At 39.8% G+C, this 11891-nt stretch overlaps 1 protein-coding gene across 2 annotated transcripts in view; it reads right to left on the reverse strand.

Annotated features, from left to right (window-relative positions):
* Nucleotides 1–10834, reverse strand: part of LOC112239128 (hydroperoxide isomerase ALOXE3-like) — a 32031-nt gene extending 21197 nt beyond the window's left edge. The window contains exon 1 of one of the 2 annotated variants that reach the window (XM_042312843.1): nt 10697–10834. In XM_042312843.1, coding sequence (XP_042168777.1) covers nt 10697–10762 — 66 coding nt within the window. In that variant the 5' untranslated portion in view covers nt 10763–10834. The remainder of the gene's footprint in view (nt 1–10696) is intronic. The other variant, XM_042312842.1, reaches the window with a different exon arrangement.
* Nucleotides 10835–11891: the final 1057 nt, after the last annotated feature.

Raw genomic sequence — 11891 nt, forward strand, 5'->3', positions numbered from 1 at the left:
CCTAAACAAGTTCAAGAGTACAAATGTGCTTAACAAGTCACATTATAAGTGACATGGACTCACTGTGGGTGTGTAATAATAGTATTTAAACATGATTTTTGAGTGACTACCTCATCTATGTACCCCACACATACAGATAATTGTAAGGTCACTCAGTCGAGCAGTGAATTTCAAACCCAGATATAACCAAAGACCAGGGAGGTATTCAATGCCTCGCAAAGAGATGCACCTATTGGTAGATTGGTAAAAAAAAAGTTGACATTGAATATCCCTTTGAGCATGGTGATGTTATTAATTACACTGTGTCAATACACCCAGTCACCACACTGAAAAAAACAGGACAAGGTGGGCTGTCAGATTTATGAAAACGTGTTTTGTTTCTCCTCTCAATGTGATTTCATTGCTTCCAATCAATGCAACACAAAGATTGGTGCTTTCATGCAGTTGAACAGTTTTCCTATGACTGCCTCCCGGTGACATACATACTTATTGAAATGGATGTAGAGTTCTTTTTAGCACTTGAACAGTGTTACTTTATATTATGGGTGTCCATTTATCAATACATTAAACGTATGTGCATATGAGTGGATGCATGCATAAATCAATAGATAAAACATTTCATAATGAAAAACATATAATTTCATGAACAAAATGGGTATTTACAGGTCCATGATGTTTGCCAACCACATTTGTGCTGCTTTGTCTACCCATTCAAAAGCTATACAGTGTTTGTGAGTACTCTTACAGGTTGTTTGTTCGGTTGCGCCCAATTTCAGTCTTTAGGTCTTGTGAGTTTTCTGCTCTATTTTTTTCCACTGTTGTGTGAATGTGGACATGTAAGGGGTGTTCAGAATTGGTGTCAAGTAGGTTCCAACTTTTGCATCATTACAAGTTAAAGCACCCACATTATGGCCGTACTGTCCGTTACCTATGTACATACATTGACTGTCCATGCGCATTTAAGACCTGGAATGCCTTAATTGTGCACCAAAGTAATGTCCACTCAACAGAGGTTACTACAAATCTGACTGAGAAGTGTTCCTTCACTGTATGTGGAGGATGGAAAACCAGTTTGAAATACAAAACTGGCAAACTACCGCGCTCGCCTGAGAAGACTGGGATGTCCAGGGGTGACAATAAACTCCTTGAAGCACAAACCTGCAGGAAAGTCAAGTGCAGCCTATGGTGTTAAAAAGCCAAAGAGAGCAGAAGTGAACTGCCCCACATATCCCTCAAGAGAAACAGAAGAGAGCCTCGAGGACATGTGGAAAGCTCTGCTGTCCCATGTGAAGAAAAGGAAAAACAGAGAGACAGTGAAGTTCAAAAATGGAGAAGACATTTGCATACCAGAGACATGAAGTTGTCTGTGATGCACCCATGGCAGAGGACTTCATGACAAGATGGCCTGCGCTGTTTGAAGTCATTGTGGTAAGTTAGCCAACAATAAGACAAGCATGGCTATGTTATCTGGGATTTGTTGGTGAAGGTAGAATATTATTTTCCTTCAGCTTGCCACATAAGTGAGCCTTAATCAGAGTTATCACCATTTGTGCCGACTGCCTAGTTATTTCTCTCCCTATAGAGAAACCTCTTGTTTGCTGCATGTGTGATCATCTCCAGTCTTTTTTCCTTTCTGCTTTAAAAGAACATCTCATTTGTTTAACTCCCATTTTCAGGTCAATGCTGAGTTTAAGAGAATCACCACAACCCCACTCCAGTCCACATGTCTTTCTCAACGTGATATACAGTCTGATGACCTGCTGAAGTCCTTCCAAAGAAGGAGGAGGACAGCTGGGCAGAAGACTCATATCAAGCATGGCACCTATGGCTGATGTAAGAATTCCTTATGCTTCAAAAGACATATTCATATGTGGTTCTACACCAAAAGATGATTTAAAAACTAGACATAAATCAAATAAATCCTTCTGTTTTGTTAGAATAGCAACATAGATGTGGGACGAGAGTGCGTCAGAAAGGAAGTGTGAGTGTATATGGGTGAAGACCCAGAAAGCCTTGTACAGGAATATGTGGTATGTTCTTTTTTTTATTATTTCACCATTATTTAACCAGGTAGGCCAGTGGAGAACAAGTTTTCATTTACAACGGCGACCTGGCCAAGATAAAGCAAAGCAGTGCGACAAAAACAACAACAGAGTTACACATAAACAAACGTACAGTCAATAACACAATGTTATTGTGTGTTAATAGATTGAAGCGTTTCCTTTCTCTTCCTGTTCCGGGTCACCATCGTATTCTATCACTAGCTATTTTGTTACTGTGTCATCTCCTCTGTCTTCCATCTTATTTCAATAGCAGCGGTTAGATGCACTTTTTTAAAATCAGAATTGTATGATTCAGATTAGACTCCACGTCTTTTTGGTTGTTGCATGGATGCTGAATACAGTGATCAAATTGGCTGTGTCTCAAATGTAATCTGAATAGAATGGAAATCTTGTTTAGAACCACTTCATTTTAGCCTTGTAATAGTGTTAAAATATTACCAGCAGTTCTTGATTTAGTTGACACTGAAAAGGACTCGTCTTGATTTATTTCTGTCTGTATCATACTCTTGTGCTTCATGAGCTATACTTTTTTTGCAATCTAGAGTCCCTAACTGTAACTACTTCATTGATGAATGATTCATTTTGTATGATTGACAAATGTTGCCTTTGTGTCTTGTTCGGAGCATGGATGAAGAGTCCACCAAGGCAGCCATTGAGGAAACTACTGTGGGGGGGGGTGATCTACATTATCGAAGACCATGCCGCGAGTGAGGAACCAGAGGATGCTGGGATTGTCCTTGAAGGCGTCAAGGTGCTGCAGGATCTGGGCAACGTAGCATTTGCTGTTCGGCCTGATGTATGCCATGAACCTCAGTTACCCTACTGAGCTCCGCCACACCTTTGAAGTCTTTCAGAAGGTTTTTATGGAACTGAATAGGAACAAACTTTCGAACAAAGCGGTTGCATTTGAAAACAGGCTGTTTCAGTGAGATGTTTTGTTGTGTGTTTCAGACTGTATGTTTGACTTATGTTGAACTTGTTCACAAACACCCACAGAATGTGCATGTACAAACATGGAGCTATTGTGATTTTGTATAGATGCCCTTAGTTTTCTGCTTATGGAAAAAGTTCAGCTTCACTTTGTAATGACTTTTATTCAAAAGAACTAACATGAACAAAAATGTACACATGCCTACCTCATTCTTTGTCTGTAACTCCTTATGAAAAATAACTACCTCATTTTGTAACAAAATGCATTAGAGAGAGTGCCCAATCATTGTTAGGCAACTATTTTTTATACAGCCATATAGCCATATAGCCTACTGCACTGTGATTTAGACCTGTGCAATTCATTGAACACTGAATGTCAGTGAATTTACATTTGTCGTTCCAAAGAGCTGAACCGTTACAAAAAAATACAGTATCATTTTTTTAAACACATGCATTTTGCCTTTGTCGCTGATGCAAATGGTCTCTTGCTCCTTGGTTACACATCTTTAGCATGTATTTTATATTTCCCTATTCATTTGTATGAATACAAACACTAAGGTAGAAAATGGCAGCATTTCATCTTGTGTTTACATTAATAATGATGTAGAACCTTGTCCATAATACAGAGTAATGTCATCAATAAAAGAATGTTGGTTATTAAGTAGTGATCAGGTTTAGGGACATGATCAAATCCATTTGAAGCTACACATTTAATTCAAATAAAATTAGCTTTACCAAATCATGTTAAATTGATTTTATTCCATTACGATGCATTTATGCAAATTATTATATTTGCCTCACAAAAATAACATTTTGTGTTTAACATGTTTCATTCATGTGGAACCGATGCACACATTTGAATGAAGCAAATTCAAAGCACCATTTTTTTTCAGTGTACCAAGATGCAGGTATCCTTCCTAACTCAATTGCCGGAGAGGAAGGAAGCCACTCAGGGATTTCACCATGGGGACAATGGTGACTTTAAAACAGTTACCGTTCTTCAAAGGCTGTGATAGGAGAAAACTGAGGATGGATCAACAACATTGTCGTTACTCCACAATACTAACCTAATTGACAGAGTGAAAAGAAGGAAGCCTGTACGGAATAAAAATATTCCAAAACATGCATCCTGTTTGCAACACGGCACTAAAGTAATATTGAAAACAATGTGGCAAAGCCATTCACTTTTTCACCTGAATACAAGTATTATGTTTGGGGCAAATCCAAGACAACACATTACTCTTCATATTTTCACTTTATCAATGGTCTTGACTAGCCTATTTGGATTACATTGGGCAGGACAAAAATAAAACTGCCTTCATTGAGAGGGGAGGCAATGTTTGGTTTTTAATTAAATAAAACGAAATGTGGAAAAAGCATTAGTCTTTGATGTTTCTTAAAATTAAGTATACAGGCACCAAATGCACATCTCGTTCCATAAACATTTGGGCAATGTGCGTCACAGCTGTATAACCTGTGTTTCCGCTGCCATAATTCATGCCATGATCAACTGCGTTACCACTAAAACCAGCTTTGGGTTGGTCTTAAATATCCCTACCAGAGCTGCCTGAAATTAGCACATTGAATCATATTTTTAAGGACACAACATCAAATATTTCCACCCCTCCCATCTGAGCGCTGATGTTAGACAGGTAAATTGCTTTCTGGCAAGGTTCTTATCCCTTGCTTGCTAGATAGCCAACTTTGACTAACACAGTCACGTCAAACAGTGCAGCCAGAATAACAACAAAGTAGCTTCATATGGGGGGGCGCTAGAGAGCGTGCTATGGAGTAGACGTGCTTTGCTAGAGCTCCGCTCCATTTTGAAACAAATTAGTATTTATCTTAACGTCTCACGACCTAAAACTTCAAACAAATATGACAAAGGGAAAAGGCACCAAAAAAGGGAGCGCTAAACAAGATCATTTGAATGAGATAGACAACGAACCAATTTCAACGTCACCAACCCACGAGAAGTTAGCTGAAGAGGCTAGCTTCCAAGAGATCCCCACAGAGCCTACGTAAAGTGACATACTGGCTGCCATAAACTCGCTAAGCAAGAAGGTGGACACAAGGTTGGCTGATATCTCAAAGAGTATTGGGACTTTGGCAGAAACTGTGAAGGCAACTCAGAGAAGGGTGCATGAGGTTGAGCAGACGACAGTCGATCACGAGGCCAGGCTACAGGACATAGAGAAACAGTGCGCAACGTTCAAAAATGACAACAAAACCCTAAAAGCCCGACTGGAAATGCTCGAGTCGCATTCAAGATGCCAGAACATCCGAATATGTGGGATCCAGGAGGACACTGAGAAAGGGAAACCCACTGAATTTGTCTCGGAGCTGATACAGGCATTGCTGTGGAGTGAACACTTCAAAACGGCCATCCTGATCGACCGCGCACACAGATCTCAGGCAATGAAGCCGGCCAAGGGCGGGCCACCAAGGCCATTCATTGTACGGCTGCACTATCCCCAGACCAGGGATCTCATCCTCAAACTGGCTAGTCAAAAGTTCCCCCTTAACTTCAACGAAGCCAGGGTGTCTTTCTACCCAGATCTTACCTTGGAGGTGAGGAACCAACGGAAAGAGTATGATGAGGTACGCAACAAAAGCAGGGCGGCCAACATCCGATATGGATTCCTCTCCCCAGCCCGGTTAAGGTGACAGTCGAAGGATCAACACGTATGTTTGACAACCCAAAAGAGGCCGATCTGTTCTTGACAAGCAAGCTCCCTGGCTGAGGATACAGAACGGCTGTGTCAGCCGGCTAAATGACCAAATACAGGCCGGGAATGTGTTTGGATTTCCGGCCTATGTCTTTTGATTAGAAGATCAGAAATTGGGACTTATATGATAGGTGAGATGTTGTGGCTAATATAGCATTGTTTAGCACATTATGTTTTAGTGCCACTCCCCCCCTAACGTGAGAGTTAAGTGTTAAGTGTTATTTAATATTAGCGTGTATGCGGAGCATCTATAGACGACAAGTTAGTTCAAGCTGTATGTCTAGACACCCTAAGGTTTGTGTGTTAGCCAAGGAGTGCTTCGTTTGGGGAAGTCACTCAGTAAAGGAACGGGAGGGGGGATGGGATCTGTGTTTTATGTTCACGTTTATTATTAGTACAGGTGGCATGACAAGCTCTCGTACGGCGGGACGTTTTTCTTCTGAGTTTTGTATGACAGCAACAATTTTCTCTAAAATAAGAAATGCCACATAGTGACAGAGCACAGAGTAGAGCAGGTGGAATAAAGATAGTCAGCTGGAACTGTAATGGCTTAGGGCATGTGGTGAAACGAGCTAAGGTTTTTTCTCATCTTAAATCACTGGGTGCTGACATAGTGTTTCTTCAAGAAACTCTTATTAAACGATCCGCTCAGGCCAAGCTACGAGTCGGCTGGATCGGTCAGATATACCAGTCTAACTTTGATGCAAAAGCGAGAGGGGTAGCAATCCTGATAAGGAAAAGATTGCCTTTTTCCTCGGAACTAACGACACGGGGGATGTTGACGACTCCACGCTTTGGGAATCTCTAAAGGCTGTGATTAGAGGTTACATTATTTCTTATACATCAGAGAGGAAGAAACGCGCCAATACTAGGCTGAGAGAAATTGAAAGAGAGTTAGGGGAACAGGAGAACATTTTTAGGACGAATTCCTCATATACAGTCCTTGAGAAGATCACAAAGTTAAAATATGAATACAATACCATCCTTTCAAAATGGGTGGGCTCTTTACTTGCTAGAACGCAACAAAGTTATTTTGAACTGGGTGACAAACCACATAAATTATTAGCAAGACAGCTAAGGCATGTAGAGGCATATAGAGGTATTCACAAAATAAAAGACAAGAAGGGTAAAATAGTAACAGATCCGCAGGATATTAATAACCTTTTAAGGATAGGGGGCAGCATTTTCACTTTTGGATAAATAGCATGCACAATATCAACTTCCTGCTACTCATGCCAGGAATGCATATGCCAGGAATGCATATGATTAGTAGGTGTGGATAGAAAACACTCTGAAGTTTCTAAAACTGGTTCAATCATGTCTGTGACTGTAACAGAACTTATGTAGCAGGCAAAACCCAGAGGAAAAACTGTTCATATTTTTTTTTTGCCTCTGACCGTTCCCTCAGTTGTCTTTGCCAAGGGATATTTGATAGCGACCATTTATAGTTCCTACAACTTCCACAGGATGTCACCAGTCTTTGGAATTGGGTTGAAGTTAATCATTGGTGCAACGAAGAAGAAGCACATCCTGGAACAACGTTACACTGTTGAGAGTTACGCAAGATGGAAAAAGGTGCATGTTTTGTTTACTTGCTCTATTGAATACAGATTGCCCCGTCTACAATTTGATCGATTATTAACGTTTAAAAATACCTAAAGTTGTATAACAAAAGTAGTTTGAAATATTTTGGCAAAGTTTATAGGCAACTTTTGAAATGTTTTGTAGTGACGTTGTGTTTTGGCAAGCTGTTTTTTTCCGGATCAAACCTGCTTTATAAATGGACATTTTGGGTATACATGGACGGAATTAATCGAAAAAAAGGACCAATTGTGATGTTTATGGGACATATTGGAGTGCCAACAAAGAAGCTCGTCAAAGGTAATGCATGTTTTATATTTTATTTCAGCGCTTTGTGTAGCGCCTGCCACGCTAGTTCTTTTGTTTACTACTGGTTGATGGGTGCATGCTATCAGATAATAGCTTCTCATGCTTTTGCCAAAAAGCATTTTTAAAATCTGACATGTTGGCTGGATTCACAACGAGTGTAGCTTTAATTGAGTATCCTGCATGTGTGATTTAATGAATGTTTGAGTTTTATAGCGTTTTATTTGAATTTGGCGCTCTGCATTTCCCGGGGCAATTGGCCACTTGAGACGCTAGCGTCTCACTATCCCCAAGAGGTTTTAATAAATGCTTTGCGCAGTTCTACTCAGAGCTATACCAATCAAAATGCGATGCTACTGATCCACAAACTATGGAACGCTTTCTCTCTGAATGTGAACTTCCTAAACTCGACAGGGGGGCAGCTGCTGCACTCGATGCAGGGATAACTTTAGAGGAAATTAACACAGCGATAGCACAATTTCCAAACAGCAGGGCCCCTGGGCCCGATGGATATGTAATAGAATTCTATAAGAAGTACTGCGCCAGTCTATCTCCACTTATGTTGCGAATGTTTAAACAATCCAATGAAAATGTCAAACTCCCGCAAACACTTTATGAGGCTACAATAGCACTGATCTTGAAAAAAGATAGAGATTCCATGGAGATGTCGTCTTATCGCCCCGTTTCGTTACTCCCCATAGAAAACAAGGTGTTGACAAAGATATTGGCAAACCGATTGAAAACATATATTTCCGACATCATACACCCTGACCAGACAGGTTTTATCCCGGGCCGACATATATACTACAATTTCAGACGCCTTTTCAACGTAATGTATCAGGATCATAAGGTTGAGGCAGTGGTAATAGCTCTTGATGCAGAGAAGGCGTTTGATCGGATTGAGTGGAAGTATATGATGTCGGTTCTGGAGCACTTCGGGTTCGGAAAGGAATTTATTAATTGGATAAGAAATATTTATGCACACCCAATGGCGTCCGTGGTAACCAATCAAGAAATGTCGCAGTCATTCCGCTTGTTCAAGGGGTGCCGACAGGGGTGCCCTATTTCGCCTGCTCTCTTCGCTATAGACATGGAACCCCTTCCTACTCGCATTCGGGCATGTGCCGATATAGCTTCTGTTAAATATAAAGGACACACAGCACAAAATTTCCCTATATGCAGACGATGTTCTTTTGTTTTTGTCCAAGCATAAAACTTCTATTCCACCCTTACTTAACTTGATAAACACATTTGGCTCCTTCTCTGGCTACAAGATAAACTGGCAAAAAAGTGAGTTGATGCCAATATCACGGCCTGTGGATATGCAATTTCTGCAATCTACCCCGTTTAGAACAGTGATGGACAAGTTCACAAGCCTTGGCATTGTAGTGACAAGAGACCTTGATCAGCTATTGAAAGCGAATTGGGACATGAAAATATATCAGCTTAAACAAAATATAGATTTTTGGAAAACTCTGCCTATCTCCTTGGTTGGTCGTATAAACGCTATTAAAATGGTTGTCCTACCCAGGTTTCTTTACCTCTTCCGATGTCTACCCAATTTCATACCACAAAGCTATTTTAAGAAACTGGATTCAATAATAACTCAATTTTTATGGGATAACAAGGCAGCCAGAATTTCAAAGAAGCATTTATGCAAGTACAAGATAGAGGGGGGCTTTGGCCTTCCTCACTTTAAACTGTATTATTGGGCTGCTAATCTGAACATTGTATCTTTCTGGAGGGAAAGTTCACAAAATATGGCAGCCGATACTGGATAAATGGTCTAGTCCCGCTTCATAACTGGGTTGACGATCTGCTGCTACTCTGTGCTGTACTCCACTCAATGTTTATTTTTGGCTTAATTAACTACACTGCTTGTAATGACTATATGCTGTCTTCTTATACATGTACCACCTAATAGGATTTAGTTTTATTTTGTGTATGTGTGAGTTAAGTTTTGTTTTGTCCTCTAAATTGGTCATCCCATTCAACAGTACAATGAATGTCATTGTTAGTATTGCTGTCTTTTTAAATAGATTTTTTTATTGTAAAATAATAAACATATTATTACAAATAAAAAAAGTAGCTTCATATGCATTTGTTCAAGCTGTTTTCTAGTGATTTATTTGTTATACATCCATAACAATCAGCTAATGATGTGCCATTTCGCATGGCATAGAACATTTGCTCTTTCGCCTGGCCACTGTTCATAAGAGATTGCCAACTACATAGCTAACACAATCACTTCAAACTGAAGCTGGAATGACAACAAACTAGCTGCATTTTGTGTTTTTCTATTGATTGCTTTGTATATATGCATAAAAATAATGCGGATTCATGATTTCGACTGGCTGAGAAAAGCTGCCCGCCTGTCTGTCTTGTCCCGACATTCATTACCATAGGACAACTGGAGATCGATATTTGCAACATTGAAATTCAGAGAGACAGACAGCAAGGTTACTACAAATCTCCGCTGTTGAAAACCAAAATGTTGGTCTAAAAGAAATAGGACATAATGTCGAGGTGCTTTTTACAGTGTAGATCTAGTATATACATTGCCTGGCTGAGCTGATGAGACAGTGGATTGCGCAGTCAGATGGAACAGAGTAAATTTCAACATTTCAACATCAGATTTAGCCGGTGACTTGTGGAATAGACACCAGCTGGAACGCGGATTTAACAAATGAGCATCCAGGTTTAGATCCACACGTTGTATAAAATAAATGGTATATTTAGTTGAGAGACTGATGACCAATCATTTTGTTTAGCTATTGTGTCAGATTAAGGCCACACAATTATCCAAAATAATTGTTATCTCAGTATTTTTTTTTCTAAAACCATATGGATGACAATCAGTACAGTATACTTTATACAAAGATCCACAAATATTAGATACATGTTTGAAATTAGAGTCAACACTTATTGCAATATAAAGTTTAAAGTTTAAAAGTCGTATGTACTTGCAGGTTCCTTTTGACAATGTGAAACGTTATATTCAACAGCAAAGTCAAATGAGAAAAGGTCATGGAAACCATCTATTACATGTCAAATAATAAAGAACGTTATGAAAATAAGCTTTCTTACCCCGATAAGATGCAGTAATTCAGCAATGAGAAATCGTTCCTCTGTACTCAGCACCTCAGACATCATGGCTCTTTTATATCATTTGTTATCTCGTATGGACAATGAAAAGTGTTCATTGACACACCTTTCTGATTCAGTGGAAAAAGGAACATTTATTTCGAAATTCTCTGGAATGTATTCCCGAGTAGGAAGACAGGATGTGCTCACAACCCAACCCCACCGAGAAACAAAATGTTGCCACTTTGTATGAATCTTGTCAACCAAGCCCCTTGGTGTGAATTGTATTTGCTCAAGGTTAGAAATCAGAACATGTTATTGGTCACATACACATATTTAGCGGATGTTATTTCAGGTTTAGAAACATGAAATAACATGCTAGCTCCAACAGTGCAGTAGTATCTAACAATTCACAAAAATACACACATCTAAAAGTAAAAGAATACAATTAAGAAATATTTAAATATAAGGATGAGCAATGTCGGAATGACATTGACTAAAATACAATATCAAATCAAAAGTATTTATATAGCCCTTCGTACATCAGCTGATATCTCAAAGTGCTGTACAGAAACGCTGCCTAAAACCCCAAACAGCAAGCAATGCAGGTGTTGAAGCACGTTGGCTAAGAAAAACTCCCTAGAAAGGCAAAAACCTAGTAAGAAACCTAGAGAGGAACCAGGCTAAGAGGGGTGGCCAGTCCTCTTCTGGCTGTGCCGGGTGGAGATTATAGCAGAACATGGCCAAGACGTTCAAATGTTCATAAATGACCAGCATGGTCAAATAATAGGTCTGTGACAGGTAGCAAGTCCAGTGAACAGGTCAGGATTCCATAGCCGCAGGCAGAACAGTTGAAACTGGAGCAGCAGCACGGCCAGGTGGACTGGGGACAGCAAGGAGTCATCATGCCAGGTAGTCCTGAGGCATGGTCCTAGGGATCCGGTCCCCCGAGAGAGAGAAAGAAAGAGAGAAAGAGAGAATTAGAGAGAGCATACTTAAATTCACACAGGACAACGGATAAGACAGGAGAAGTACTCCAGATATAACAAACTGACCCTAGCCCCCCGACACATAAACTACTGCAGCATAAATACAGCATAAATAGAATACAGTATATACATATGAAATGAGTAAAGCAGTATGCAAACATTATTAAAGTGACTTCTGTTCCATTATTAAAGTGACCAGTAATTCCATG

Source organism: Oncorhynchus tshawytscha, unplaced genomic scaffold (genome assembly GCF_018296145.1).
Source record: "Oncorhynchus tshawytscha isolate Ot180627B unplaced genomic scaffold, Otsh_v2.0 Un_contig_6247_pilon_pilon, whole genome shotgun sequence".
NCBI classification, from domain to species: domain Eukaryota; kingdom Metazoa; phylum Chordata; class Actinopteri; order Salmoniformes; family Salmonidae; genus Oncorhynchus; species Oncorhynchus tshawytscha.